Below are 16,895 nucleotides of genomic sequence, written 5' to 3'. Positions count from 1 at the left end.
GCTTACTGGCCCTGTAGCAGCCGAGACCATCCGGGTCCATGTAGAGGAGCTTTGCAGCTCTGAGCCCCGCTGGCCTTGTATCAAGAAGCTGGTTAGCTTTTCAGGTTCAAACTAAAGCCAGCTCACACCCCCTCCCCAGAGCATTCTGTTGAGTGATTGGTGTTCAGTGGCCCCGGCTGAATATTGGTCAGGGTAGAATCTGGCTAGTTTGTGAGTCACTATCCAATTGATATTGTCTGTAAAGATTTGCAAACCAGTAAAGGCTGCATCTTATGGGAGGGCACACCACAAGGTGACAGATGGCCCAGGGAATTGCCAGTGCCCTCAGCGATGGAGGAGGTTAGCAGAGGGATGGAGCGGTGAAGGTGCTGGTCGCTACCCAAGGGCCACGTTGAGCAGTTTCACAGGTTAAATTGTTGTGTTTCTGCTGGAACAGTTAATGACTCACACAGAGTAGCTGACTGTGTTTTCTGAGGCATAAGATTCTGAAAACATTTGTATTTCCTTCCTGTAAGGCAGATGGTAGGTTATTTCAGGAGAAAGCACAGAACAGCACAGATGGTCATCGAAGCCAGTTGTGAACTGTTGGTGAATCTGTGGTGAATATTGTGAAGAACAGAGAATGGAAGATGTTGTCATGTGTGAAGGACAATCGAAGTTTGATAGTTTATAAAGAGGCAGTTATCAACAGGAGTACTCCCCTCCGGTCAGTGTCCTTCCGGTTACTGGCCCACTTACAATTTCTGCTTTTTCTGTCAAATCCCTCATGGTTGGGAAAACTCGTATCAAAACATCCGCTGAGCTGCTGCGAGGTTATTTTGCCTGTGAAGATGGGTTGATGTCGGGCGTACACTGCATTGTAAAAGGTGCCTTTCTCATGTGCAGCATGACATTGAGGGGCCGCCTCAAGTAACGTGGGTGGGGTATTAGTATCACAGTCAATTCTTCTCCCTCAAATACCGTCACTGGGTTAGGTGCAAAAGCAAAACCGACAGTGGATACTGGAGATTGGAGATGGAAATGGAAAATGCTGGAGATACTCAGCAGGTCTGGCAGCCTCTGTGTGGACACAGAGGGACTTTCCTCGGAGCTCTCGATGGAATGTGATATTTCACAGATGGCCGTAACTTAGGCTTCGTGTTTTTGTGAGCAAGAGAATGAATCCCTGCTCCTGGGATCAGACAGTGTGCAAAGTGGCTGCTATCTTTGTTGCAGAATAGGTCAGCTTAACTCTTCATGAATATTTGTTCACACAAGTTGCTTTGGTGGAAGAGATTAGATGTGGAGAGTGACCCTTTAGCAAAAAGAGTCCGCTGCTGATGGTTTAGATAAATGTTGCACGAACATCTCACAAACAGGAAATCCCATTTTATGATATATTCACATTGTGTTTTTACAAGGGGCTGTCTCCCATTGGATGATTGTAACCATCAGAACACTGTTTGTTTATTAATGTTGGTCCGAGCAGAAATCCACAAGGAGTGATGGCCAGGAAATCTGAGACCCTGAGGGCACTAATTCTGATAGAAACCTGTCAGAATTATTCTCCAAAGGTGCTCAGTAAGTGAGCTCAGACCTTCTAACAGCTTTCCAGTAACAACTTCCCTTTGAGGTAATAATGTCAGAAGCACAGCAACTAGATTGCACACACAGCAAGATCGCACAGGCAGCAGTGAGACAAATGGCCAATTGAAAATCTTACGGTGTTATTTTAATATAAATATTGGCCACTGGAACAAGCAGTTTCTGCCCAACTGAGTATTGATACCAGAGGATCAGTCACCACTACCTAACAGGGAAGAAGAGGACTAAGTTTCATGTTGATGATGAAAGAAGATGGCTCTGACAGTGCGGCGCTCCCTCAGCACTGACCCTCTGACAGTGCAGCACTCCCTCGACGCCAACCCCCCAACAGTGCGGTGCTCCCTCAGCATTGACCCCCCCCGACAGCGCAGCGCTCCCTCAGCATTGACCCCTCCCGACAGCGCGGCCCTCCCTCAGTACTGACCCCCCGACAGCGCGGTGCTCCCTCAGCACTGACCCTCTGATAGCTCGGCGCTCCCTCAGCACTGACCCTCCGAAAGTGCGGCACTCCCTCAGTACTGACCCTCCAACAGCGCAGTGCTCCCTCAGCATTGAGCATGTCAGATTAGATTATGTAACTTGTTAATTATTTCATTCTCAGGTTACCAGATTCCCAGCAGAAAGTTGGTGGTTGCTTTCTTAATCTCATGCCTCAATTGAAGTCATTGTATCTCGCGTATTGTGCAAATCACCCATCTGCTGTCGGTGTGCTCACAGAACACAGGTATGATCTGCCGGGGGGTGGGGGAGGGAAGTGGGGATGGGGGGATCATTTATGTGTTGTGTTTGTATTGGGGAGGGAGTGTGGAGGGGTTTGGAATGCCTACAAGCTGTAACTTAAGAAAACCTCAGTGTCTTACAATCATGTTTTGAAGCAGACGGTTTATTTATATTCTAATAAACGTGTATTAACAGGTTTCAAACTATGAAGAGAAGTGTGGAGTTTTGTGTTACAGTATTTCAAAGGAATCCTCCTTGTGAATGAAATAATTACATATTTACGCATAGTGAAAAGAGTTTAATTGATGGTAACAATCTGAGTGGTGCCAGTAACAATCTGACACAGTACTCCAGTGTTTGAGCAGTGTTATACTGACAGATTACTCCAGTGTTTGTGCAGTATTATACTGAGAGATTACTCCAGTGTTTGTGCAGTATTATACTGACAGATTACGCCAGTGTTTGTGCAGTATTATACTGACAGATTACTCCAGTGTTTGTGAAGTATTATACTGATAGATTACGCCAGTGTTTGTGCAGTGATATACTGACAGATTACTCCAGTGTTTGTGCAGTGATATACTGACAGATTACGCCAGTGTTTGTGCAGTGATATACTGACAGATTACTCCAGTGTTTGTGAAGTATTATACTGATAGATTACGCCAGTGTTTGTGCAGTGATATACTGACAGATTACTCCAGTGTTTGTGCAGTGATATACTGACAGATTACTCCAGTGTTGTGCAGTATTATACTGACAGATTACTCCAGTGTTTGTGCAGTTATATACTGACAGATTACTCCAGTGTTTGTGCAGTTATATACTGACAGATTACTCCCGTGTTTGTGCAGTATTATACTGACAGATTATGCCAGTGTTTGTGCAGTATTATACTGACAGATTACTCCAGTGTTTGAGCAGTGTTATACTGACAGATTACTCCAGTGTTTGTGCAGTATTATACTGACAGATTACTCCAGTGTTTGAGCAGTGTTATACTGACAGATTACTCCAGTGTTTGTGCAGTATTATACTGACAGATTACTCCAGTGTTTGTGCAGTGATATACTGACAGATTACTCCAGTGTTTGTGCAGTATTATACTGACAGATTACTCCAGTGTTTGTGAAGTATTATACTGACAGATTACTCCAGTGTTTGTGCAGTGATATACTGATAGATTACGCCAGTGTTTGTGCAGTGATATACTGACAGATTACTCCAGTGTTTGTGCAGTGATATACTGACAGATTACTCCAGTGTTGTGCAGTATTATACTGACAGATTACTCCAGTGTTTGTGCAGTGATATACTGACAGATTACTCCCGTGTTTGTGCAGTATTATACTGACAGATTATGCCAGTGTTTGTGCAGTATTATACTGACAGATTACGCCAGTGTATATGCAGTGATATACTGACATTACTCCAGTGTTTGAGCAGTGATATACTGACAGATTACTCCCGTGTTTATGCAGTATTATACTGACAGATTACTCCAGTGTTTGTGCAGTGATATACTGACAGATTACTCCAGTGTTTGTGCAGTATTAGACTGACAGATTCCTCCAGTCTTTGTGCAGTATTATACTGACAGATTGCTCCAGTGTTTGTGCAGTATTATACTGACAGATTACTCCAGTGTTAGTGCAGTATTATACTGACAGATTACGCCAGTGTTTGTGCAGTATTATACTGACAGATTACTCCAGTGTTTGTGCAGTGATATACTGACAGATTACTCCAGTGTTTGTGCAGTATTATACTGACAGATTACTCCAGTGTTTGTGCAGTATTATACTGACAGATTACTCCAGTGTTTGTGCAGTGATATACTGACAGATTACGCCAGTGTTTGTGCAGTATTATACTGACAGATTACTCCAGTGTTTGCACAGTGATATACTGACAGATTACTCCAGTGTTTGTGCAGTGATATACTGACAGATTATGCCAGTGTTTGAGCAGTGATATATTGACAGATTATGCCAGTGTTTGTGCAGTGATATACTGACAGATTATGCCAGTGTTTGTGCAGTGATATACTGACAGATTACTCCAGTGTTTGTGCAGTATTATACTGACAGATTACTCCAGTGTTTGTGCAGTATTATACTGACAGATTACTCCAGTGTTTGTGCAGTGATATACTGACAGATTACTACAGTGTTTGTGCAGTGATATACTGACAGATTACTCCAGTGTTTGTGCAGTATTATACTGACAGATTACTCCAGTGTTTATGCGGTGATATACTGACAGATTACGCCAGTGATTGTGCAGTATTATACTGACAGATTACTCCAGTGTTTGTGCAGTGATATACTGACAGATTACTCCAGTGTTTGTGCAGTATTATACTGACAGATTACTCCAGTGTTTGTGCTGTATTATACTGACAGATTACTACAGTGTTTGTGCAGTATTATATTAACAGATTACTCCAGTGTTTGAGCAGTATTATACTGACAGATTACTCCAGTATTTGTACAGTATTATACTGACAGATTACTCCAGTGTTTGTGCAGTATTATACTGACAGATTACTCCAGTGTTTGTGCAGTGATATACTGACAGATTACTCCAGTGTTTGTGCAGTGATATACTGACAGATTACTCCAGTGTCTGTGCAGTGATATACTGATTGATTATGCCAGTGTTTGTGCCGTGATATACTGACAGATTACTACAGTGTTTGTGCAGTGATATACTGACAGATGACTCCAGTGTTTGTGCAGTGATATACTGACAGATTACTCCAGTGTTTGTGCAGTGATATACTGATAGATTACTCCAGTGTTTGTGCAGTATTATACTGACAGATTACTCCAGTGTTTGTGTAGTATTACACTGACAGATTACTCCAGTGTTTGTGCAGTATTATATTAACAGATTACTCCAGTGTTTGTGCAGTATTGCACTGACAGATTACTCCAGTGTTTGTGCAGTATTATATTAACAGATTACTCCAGTGTTTGAGCAGTGATATACTGACAGATTACTCCAGTGTTTGTGCAGTATTATACTGACAGATTACTCCAGTGTTTGTGCAGTGATATACTGACAGATTACTCCAGTGTCTGTGCAGTATTAGACTGACATTCCTCCAGTGTTTGTGCAGTATTATACTGACAGATTACTCCAGTGTTTGTGCAGTATTATACTGACTGATTCCTCCAGTGTTTGTGCAGTGATATACTGACAGATTATGCCAGTGTTTGTGCAGTGATATACTGACAGATTACTCCAGTGTTTGTGCAGTGATATACTGACAGATTACTCCAGTGTTTGTGCAGTGATATACTGACAGATTACTCCAGTGTTTGTGCAGTGATATACTGACAGATTACTCCAGTGTTTGTGCAGTGATATACTGACAGATTACTCCAGTGTTTGTGCAGTGATATACTGACAGATTACTCCAGTGTTTGTGCAGTGATATACTGACAGATTATTCCAGTGTTTGTGCAGTATTATACTGACAGATTACTCCAGTGTTTGTGCAGTATTACGCTGACAGATTACTCCAGTGTTTCTGGAGTATTATACTGACAGATTACTCCAGTGTTTGTGCAGTATTATACTGACAGATTACACCAGTGTTTGTGCAGTGATATACTGACAGATTACTCCAGTGTTTGTACAGTTATATACTGACAGATTACTCCAGTGTTTGTGCAGTATTATACTGACAGATTACTCCAGTGTTTGTGCAGTGATATACTGACAGATTACTCCAGTGTCTGTGCAGTGATATACTGACAGATTACTCCAGTGTTTGTGCAGTGATATACTGACAGATTACTACAGTGTTTGTGCAGTATTATACTGACAGATTACTCCAGTGTTTGTGCAGTATTGCACTGACAGATTACTCCAGTGTTTGTGCAGTATTATACTGACAGATTACTCCAGTGTTTGTGCAGTATTATACTGACAGATTACTCCAGTGTTTGTGCAGTATTATACTGACAGATTACTCCAGTGTTTGTGCAGTATTATACTGACAGATTACTCCAGTGTTTTTCTGTATTATACTGACAGATTCCTCCAGTGTTTGTGCAGTATTATACTGACAGATTCCTCCAGTGTTTGTGCAGTATTATACTGACAGATTCCTCCAGTGTTTGTGCGGTATTATACTGACAGATTACTCCAGTGTTTGTGTAGTATTATACTGACAGATTACTCCAGTGTTTGTGCAGTATTACACTGACAGATTACTCCAGTGTTTGTGCAGTATTATACTGACAGATTACTCCAGTGTTTGTGCAGTATTATACTGACAGATTACTCCAGTGTTTGTGCAGTATTACATTGACTGATTACTCCAGTGTTTGTGCAGTATTATACTGACAGATTACTCCAGTGTTTGTGCAGTATTATACTGACAGATTACTCCAGTGTTTGTGCAGTATTATACTGACAGATTACTCCAGTGTTTGTGCAGTGATATACTGACAGATTACTCCAGTGTTTGTGCAGTATTATACTGACAGATTACTCCAGTGTTTGTGCAGTATTATACTGACAGATTACTCCAGTGTTTGTGCAGTATTACATTGACTGATTACTCCAGTGTTTGTGCAGTATTATACTGACAGATTACTCCAGTGTTTGTGCAGTATTATACTGACAGATTACTCCAGTGTTTGTGCAGTATTATATTAACAGATTACTCCATTGTTTCAGCAGTATTATACTGACCGATTCCTCCAGTGTTTGTGCAGTATTATACTGACAGATTACTCCAGTGTCTGTGCAGTAATATATTGACAGATTACTCCAGTGTTTGTGCAGTATTACACTGACAGATTACTCCAGTGTTTGTGCAGTATTATACTGACAGATTACTCCAGTGTTTGTGCAGTATTATACTGACAGATTACTCCAGTGTTTGTGCAGTGATATACTGACAGATTACTACAGTGTTTGTGCAGTGATATACTGACAGATTACTCCAGTGTTTGTGCAGTATTATACTGATAGATTACTCCAGTGTTTGTGCAGTGATATACTGACAGATTACTCCAGTGTTTGTGCAGTGATATACTGACAGATTACTCCAGTGTTTGTGCAGTATTACACTGATAGATTACTCCAGTGTTTGTGCAGTGATATACTGACAGATTACGCCAGTGATTGTGCAGTATTATACTGACAGATTACTCCAGTGTTTGTGCAGTGATATACTGACAGATTACGCCAGTGTTTCTGCAGTATTATACTGACAGATTACTCCAGTGTTTGTGCAGTGATATACTGACCGATTACTACAGTGTTTGTGCAGTGATATACTGACAGATTACTCCAATGTTTGTGCAGTGATATACTGACAGATTACTCCAGTGTTTGTGCGGTGATATACTGACAGATTACTACTGTGTTTGTGCAGTGATATACTGACAGATTACTCCAGTGATTGTGCAGTATTATACTGACAGATTACTACAGTGTTTGTGCAGTGATATACTGACAGATTACGCCAGTGTTTGTGCAGTGATATACTGACAGATTACTCCAGTGTTTGTGCAGTGATATACTGACAGATTACTCCAGTGTTTGTGCAGTGATATACTGACAGATTACGCCAGTGTTTGTGCAGTGATATACTGACAGATTACTCCAGTGTTTGTGCAGTGATATACTGACAGATTACTCCAGTGTTTGTGCAGTGATATACTGACAGATTACTCCAGTGTTTGTGCAGTGATATACTGACAGATTACTCCAGTGTTTGTGCAGTGATATACTGACAGATTACTCCAGTGTTTGTGCAGTGATATACTGAGAGATTACTCCAGTGTTTGTGCAGTGATATACTGACAGATTACTCCAGTGTTTGTGCAGTGATATACTGACAGATTACTACAGTGTTTGTGCAGTATTATACTGACAGATTACTCCAGTGTTTGTGCAGTATTGCACTGACAGATTACTCCAGTGTTTGTGCAGTATTATACTCACAGATTACTCCAGTGTTTGTGCAGTATTATACTGACAGATTACTCCAGTGTTTGTGCTGAATTATACTGACAGATTACTCCAGTGTTTGTGCAGTATTATACTGACAGATTACTCCAGTGTTTGTGCAGTATTACACTGACAGATTACTCCAGTGTTTGTGCAGTATTATACTGACAGATTACTCCAGTGTTTGTGCAGTATTATACTGACAGATTACTCCAGTGTTTGTGCAGTATTATACTGACAGATTACTCCAGTGTTTGTGCAGTATTATACTGACAGATTACTCCAGTGTTTTGCAGTATTATACTGACAGATTCCTCCAGTGTTTGTGCGGTATTATACTGACAGATTCATCCAGTGTTTGTGCGGTATTATACTGACAGATTACTCCAGTGTTTGTGTAGTATTATACTGACAGATTACTCCAGTGTTTGTGCAGTATTACACTGACAGATTACTCCAGTGTTTGTGCAGTATTATACTGACAGATTACTCCAGTGTTTGTGCTGTATTATACTGACAGATTACTCCAGTGTTTGTGCAGTATTACATTGACTGATTACTCCAGTGTTTGTGCAGTATTATACTGACAGATTACTCCAGTGTTTGTGCAGTATTATACTGACAGATTACTCCAGTGTTTGTGCAGTATTATACTGACAGATTACTCCAGTGTTTGTGCAGTATTATACTGACAGATTACTCCAGTGTTTGTGCCGTGATATACTGACAGATTACTCCAGTGTTTGTGCAGTATTATACTGACAGATTACTCCAGTGTTTGTGCAGTATTATACTGACAGATTACTCCATTGTTTGTGCAGTATTATACTGACAGATTACTCCAGTGTTTGTGCAGTATTATATTAACAGATTACTCCATTGTTTCAGCAGTATTTGTACTGACCGATTCCTCCAGTGTTTGTGCAGTATTATACTGACAGATTACTCCAGTGTCTGTGCAGTGATATATTGACAGATTACTCCAGTGTTTGTGCAGTATTACACTGACAGATTACTCCAGTGTTTGTGCAGTATTATACTTACAGATTACTCCAGTGTTTGTGCAGTATTATACTGACAGATTACTCCAGTGTTTGTGCAGTGATATACTGACAGATTACTACACTGTTTGTGCAGTGATATACTGACAGATTACTCCAGTGTTTGTGCAGTATTATACTGACAGATTACTCCAGTGTTTGTGCAGTGATATACTGACAGATTACTACAGTGTTTGTGCAGTGATATACTGACAGATTACTCCAGTGTTAGTGCAGTATTACACTGACAGATTACTCCAGTGTTTGTGCAGTGATATACTGACAGATTACGCCAGTGATTGTGCAGTGATATACTGACAGATTACTACAGTGTTTGTGCAGTGATATACTGACAGATTACTCCAATGTTTGTGCAGTGATATACTGACAGATTACTCCAGTGTTTGTGCAGTGATATACTGACAGATTACGCCAGTGATTGTGCAGTATTATACTGACAGATTACTCCAGTGTTTGTGCAGTGATATACTGACAGATTACTCCAGTGTTTGTGCAGTGACATACTGACAGATTACTCCAGTGTTTGTGCAGTGATATACTGACAGATTACTCCAGTGTTTGTGCAGTATTATACTGACAGATTACTCCAGTGTTTGTGCAGTATTACACTGATAGATTACTCCAGTGTTTGTGCAGTGATATACTGACAGATTACGCCAGTGATTGTGCAGTATTATACTGACAGATTACTCCAGTGTTTGTGCAGTGATATACTGACAGATTACGCCAGTGTTTCTGCAGTATTATACTGACAGATTACTCCAGTGTTTGTGCAGTGATATACTGACCGATTACTACAGTGTTTGTGCAGTGATATACTGACAGATTACTCCAGTGTTTGTGCAGTGATATACTGACAGATTACTCCAGTGTTTGTGCGGTGATATACTGACAGATTACTACTGTGTTTGTGCAGTGATATACTGACAGATTACTCCAGTGTTTGTGCAGTATTATACTGACAGATTACTCCAGTGTTTGTGTAGTATTACACTGACAGATTACTCCAGTGTTTGTGCAGTGATATACTGACAGATTACGCCAGTGATTGTGCAGTATTATACTGACAGATTACTCCAGTGTTTGTGCAGTGATATACTGACAGATTACGCCAGTGTTTGTGCAGTGATATACTGACAGATTACTCCAGTGTTTGTGCAGTGATATACTGACAGATTACTCCAGTGTTTGTGCAGTGATATACTGACAGATTACGCCAGTGTTTGTGCAGTGATATACTGACAGATTACTCCAGTGTTTGTGCAGTGATATACTGACAGATTACTCCAGTGTTTGTGCAGTGATATACTGACAGATTACTCCAGTGTTTGTGCAGTGATATACTGACAGATTACTCCAGTGTTTGTGCAGTGATATACTGACAGATTACTCCAGTGTTTGTGCAGTGATATACTGACAGATTACTCCAGTGTTTGTGCAGTGATATACTGACAGATTACTCCAGTGTTTGTGCAGTGATATACTGACAGATTACGCCAGTGTTTGTGCAGTGATATACTGACAGATTACTCCAGTGTTTGTGCAGTGATATACTGACAGATTACCCCAGTGTTTGTGCAGTGATATACTGACAGATTTCTCCAGTGTTTGTGCAGTGATATACTGACAGATTACTCCAGTGTTTGTGCAGTGATATACTGACAGATTACGCCAGTGATTGTGCAGTATTATACTGACAGATTACTACAGTGTTTGTGCAGTGATATACTGACCGATTACTCCAGTGTTTGTGCAGTGATATACTGACAGATTACTCCAGTGTTTGTGCAGTGATACACTGACAAATTACTCCAGTGTTTGTGCAGTGATATACTGACAGATTACTACTGTGTTTGTGCAGCGATATACTGACAGATTACTCCAGTGTTTGTGCAGTGATATACTGACAGATTACTACAGTGTTTGTGCAGTGATATACTGACAGATTACTACAGTGTTTGTGCAGTGATATACTGACAGATTACTCCAGTGTTTGTGCAGTATTACACTGACAGATTACTCCAGTGTTTGTGCAGTATTATACTGACAGATTACTCCAGTGTTTGTGCAGTATTATACTCACAGATTACTCCAGTGTTTGTGCAGTATTATACTGACAGATTACTCCAGTGTTTGTGCTGAATTATACTGACAGATTACTCCAGTGTTTGTGCAGTATTATACTGACAGATTACTCCAGTGTTTGTGCAGTATTACACTGACAGATTACTCCAGTGTTTGTGCAGTATTATACTGACAGATTACTCCAGTGTTTGTGCAGTATTATACTGACAGATTACTCCAGTGTTTGTGCAGTATTATACTGACAGATTACTCCAGTGTTTGTGCAGTATTATACTGACAGATTACTCCAGTGTTTTGCAGTATTATACTGACAGATTCCTCCAGTGTTTGTGCGGTATTATACTGACAGATTCATACAGTGTTTGTGCGGTATTATACTGACAGATTACTCCAGTGTTTGTGTAGTATTATACTGACAGATTACTCCAGTGTTTGTGCAGTATTACACTGACAGATTACTCCAGTGTTTGTGCAGTATTATACTGACAGATTACTCCAGTGTTTGTGCTGTATTATACTGACAGATTACTCCAGTGTTTGTGCAGTATTACATTGACTGATTACTCCAGTGTTTGTGCAGTATTATACTGACAGATTACTCCAGTGTTTGTGCAGTATTATACTGACAGATTACTCCAGTGTTTGTGCAGTATTATACTGACAGATTACTCCAGTGTTTGTGCAGTATTATACTGACAGATTACTCCAGTGTTTGTGCCGTGATATACTGACAGATTACTCCAGTGTTTGTGCAGTATTATACTGACAGATTACTCCAGTGTTTGTGCAGTATTATACTGACAGATTACTCCATTGTTTGTGCAGTATTATACTGACAGATTACTCCAGTGTTTGTGCAGTATTATATTAACAGATTACTCCATTGTTTCAGCAGTATTATACTGACCGATTCCTCCAGTGTTTGTGCAGTATTATACTGACAGATTACTCCAGTGTCTGTGCAGTGATATATTGACAGATTACTCCAGTGTTTGTGCAGTATTACACTGACAGATTACTCCAGTGTTTGTGCAGTATTATACTTACAGATTACTCCAGTGTTTGTGCAGTATTATACTGACAGATTACTCCAGTGTTTGTGCAGTGATATACTGACAGATTACTACAGTGTTTGTGCAGTGATATACTGACAGATTACTCCAGTGTTTGTGCAGTATTATACTGACAGATTACTCCAGTGTTTGTGCAGTGATATACTGACAGATTACTACAGTGTTTGTGCAGTGATATACTGACAGATTACTCCAGTGTTAGTGCAGTATTACACTGACAGATTACTCCAGTGTTTGTGCAGTGATATACTGACAGATTACGCCAGTGATTGTGCAGTGATATACTGACAGATTACTACAGTGTTTGTGCAGTGATATACTGACAGATTACTCCAATGTTTGTGCAGTGATATACTGACAGATTACTCCAGTGTTTGTGCAGTGATATACTGACAGATTACGCCAGTGATTGTGCAGTATTATACTGACAGATTACTCCAGTGTTTGTGCAGTGATATACTGACAGATTACTCCAGTGTTTGTGCAGTGACATACTGACAGATTACTCCAGTGTTTGTGCAGTGATATACTGACAGATTACTCCAGTGTTTGTGCAGTATTATACTGACAGATTACTCCAGTGTTTGTGCAGTATTACACTGATAGATTACTCCAGTGTTTGTGCAGTGATATACTGACAGATTACGCCAGTGATTGTGCAGTATTATACTGACAGATTACTCCAGTGTTTGTGCAGTGATATACTGACAGATTACGCCAGTGTTTCTGCAGTATTATACTGACAGATTACTCCAGTGTTTGTGCAGTGATATACTGACCGATTACTACAGTGTTTGTGCAGTGATATACTGACAGATTACTCCAGTGTTTGTGCAGTGATATACTGACAGATTACTCCAGTGTTTGTGCGGTGATATACTGACAGATTACTACTGTGTTTGTGCAGTGATATACTGACAGATTACTCCAGTGTTTGTGCAGTATTATACTGACAGATTACTCCAGTGTTTGTGTAGTATTACACTGACAGATTACTCCAGTGTTTGTGCAGTGATATACTGACAGATTACGCCAGTGATTGTGCAGTATTATACTGACAGATTACTCCAGTGTTTGTGCAGTGATATACTGACAGATTACGCCAGTGTTTGTGCAGTGATATACTGACAGATTACTCCAGTGTTTGTGCAGTGATATACTGACAGATTACTCCAGTGTTTGTGCAGTGATATACTGACAGATTACGCCAGTGTTTGTGCAGTGATATACTGACAGATTACTCCAGTGTTTGTGCAGTGATATACTGACAGATTACTCCAGTGTTTGTGCAGTGATATACTGACAGATTACTCCAGTGTTTGTGCAGTGATATACTGACAGATTACTCCAGTGTTTGTGCAGTGATATACTGACAGATTACTCCAGTGTTTGTGCAGTGATATACTGACAGATTACTCCAGTGTTTGTGCAGTGATATACTGACAGATTACTCCAGTGTTTGTGCAGTGATATACTGACAGATTACGCCAGTGTTTGTGCAGTGATATACTGACAGATTACTCCAGTGTTTGTGCAGTGATATACTGACAGATTACTCCAGTGTTTGTGCAGTGATATACTGACAGATTTCTCCAGTGTTTGTGCAGTGATATACTGACAGATTACTCCAGTGTTTGTGCAGTGATATACTGACAGATTACGCCAGTGATTGTGCAGTATTATACTGACAGATTACTACAGTGTTTGTGCAGTGATATACTGACCGATTACTCCAGTGTTTGTGCAGTGATATACTGACAGATTACTCCAGTGTTTGTGCAGTGATACACTGACAAATTACTCCAGTGTTTGTGCAGTGATATACTGACAGATTACTACTGTGTTTGTGCAGCGATATACTGACAGATTACTCCAGTGTTTGTGCAGTGATATACTGACAGATTACTACAGTGTTTGTGCAGTGATATACTGACAGATTACTACAGTGTTTGTGCAGTGATATACTGACAGATTACTCCAGTGTTTGTGCAGTATTACACTGACAGATTACTCCAGTGTTTGTGCAGTATTACACTGATAGATTACTCCAGTGTTTGTGCAGTGATATACTGACAGATTACGCCAGTGATTGTGCAGTATTATACTGACAGATTACTCCAGTGTTTGTGCAGTGATATACTGACAGATTACGCCAGTGTTTCTGCAGTATTATACTGACAGATTACTCCAGTGTTTGTGCAGTGATATACTGACCGATTACTACAGTGTTTGTGCAGTGATATACTGACAGATTACTCCAGTGTTTGTGCAGTGATATACTGACAGATTACTCCAGTGTTTGTGCGGTGATATACTGACAGATTACTACTGTGTTTGTGCAGTGATATACTGACAGATTACTCCAGTGTTTGTGCAGTATTATACTGACAGATTACTCCAGTGTTTGTGTAGTATTACACTGACAGATTACTCCAGTGTTTGTGCAGTGATATACTGACAGATTACGCCAGTGATTGTGCAGTATTATACTGACAGATTACTCCAGTGTTTGTGCAGTGATATACTGACAGATTACGCCAGTGTTTGTGCAGTGATATACTGACAGATTACTCCAGTGTTTGTGCAGTGATATACTGACAGATTACTCCAGTGTTTGTGCAGTGATATACTGACAGATTACGCCAGTGTTTGTGCAGTGATATACTGACAGATTACTCCAGTGTTTGTGCAGTGATATACTGACAGATTACTCCAGTGTTTGTGCAGTGATATACTGACAGATTACTCCAGTGTTTGTGCAGTGATATACTGACAGATTACTCCAGTGTTTGTGCAGTGATATACTGACAGATTACTCCAGTGTTTGTGCAGTGATATACTGACAGATTACTCCAGTGTTTGTGCAGTGATATACTGACAGATTACTCCAGTGTTTGTGCAGTGATATACTGACAGATTACTCCAGTGTTTGTGCAGTGATATACTGACAGATTACGCCAGTGTTTGTGCAGTGATATACTGACAGATTACTCCAGTGTTTGTGCAGTGATATACTGACAGATTACTCCAGTGTTTGTGCAGTGATATACTGACAGATTACGCCAGTGATTGTGCAGTATTATACTGACAGATTACTACAGTGTTTGTGCAGTGATATACTGACCGATTACTCCAGTGTTTGTGCAGTATTATACTGACAGATTACTCCAGTGTTTGTGTAGTATTACACTGACAGATTACTCCAGTGTTTGTGCAGTGATATACTGACAGATTACGCCAGTGATTGTGCAGTATTATACTGACAGATTACTCCAGTGTTTGTGCAGTGATATACTGACAGATTACGCCAGTGTTTGTGCAGTGATATACTGACAGATTACTCCAGTGTTTGTGCAGTGATATACTGACAGATTACTCCAGTGTTTGTGCAGTGATATACTGACAGATTACGCCAGTGTTTGTGCAGTGATATACTGACAGATTACTCCAGTGTTTGTGCAGTGATATACTGACAGATTACGCCAGTGTTTGTGCAGTGATATACTGACAGATTACTCCAGTGTTTGTGCAGTGATACACTGACAAATTACTCCAGTGTTTGTGCAGTGATATACTGACAGATTACTACTGTGTTTGTGCAGCGATATACTGACAGATTACTCCAGTGTTTGTGCAGTGATATACTGACAGATTACTACAGTGTTTGTGCAGTGATATACTGACAGATTACTACAGTGTTTGTGCAGTGATATACTGACAGATTACTCCAGTGTTTGTGCAGTATTACACTGACAGATTACTCCAGTGTTTGTGCAGTATTATACTGACAGATTACTACAGTGTTTGTGCAGTGATATACTGACAGATTTCTCCAGTGTTTGTGCAGTATTCTACTGACAGATTACTCCAATGTTTGTGCAGTATTACACTGACAGATTACTCCAGTGTGTGTGCAGTATTACACTGACAGATTACTCCAGTGTTTGTGCAGTATTATACTGACAGATTACTCCAGTGTTTGTGCAGTATTATATTAACAGATTACTCCAGTGTTTGAGCAGTATTATACTGACAGATTACTCCAGTGTTTGTACAGTATTATACTCACAGATTACTCCAGTGTTTGTGCAGTATTATACTGACAGATTACTCCAGTGTTTGTGCAGTATTATACTCACTGATTACTCCAGTGTTTGTGCAGTATTACACTGACAGATTACTCCAGTGTTTGTGCAGTATTATACTGACAGATTACTCCAGTGTTTGTGCAGTATTATATTAACAGATTACTCCAGTGTTTGAGCAGTATTATACTGACAGATTACTCCAGTGTTTGTACAGTATTATACTCACAGATTACTCCAGTGTTTGTGCAGTATTATACTGACAGATTACTCCAGTGTTTGTGCAGTATTATACTCACTGATTACTCCAG

General features: G+C 40.1%; 1 protein-coding gene across 2 annotated transcripts in view; it reads left to right on the top strand.

Annotated features, from left to right (window-relative positions):
* arhgef6 (Rac/Cdc42 guanine nucleotide exchange factor 6) overlaps positions 1-16,895 on the top strand; it is a 216,443-nt gene that overhangs the window by 113,212 nt on the left and 86,336 nt on the right. For both annotated transcript variants that reach the window (XM_087991843.1, XM_087991842.1), the window contains exon 9: positions 2,186-2,308. In XM_087991843.1, the coding sequence (XP_087847969.1) occupies positions 2,186-2,308 (123 nt within the window). The remainder of the gene's footprint in view (positions 1-2,185; positions 2,309-16,895) is intronic.

Source organism: Chiloscyllium plagiosum, unplaced genomic scaffold, assembly GCF_037043375.1.
Source record: "Chiloscyllium plagiosum isolate Xiang-an unplaced genomic scaffold, Cpla_swu_hap1 HiC_scaffold_11, whole genome shotgun sequence".
NCBI lineage: Eukaryota > Metazoa > Chordata > Chondrichthyes > Orectolobiformes > Hemiscylliidae > Chiloscyllium > Chiloscyllium plagiosum.
This window is presented reverse-complemented; position numbering and strand designations above follow the sequence as displayed.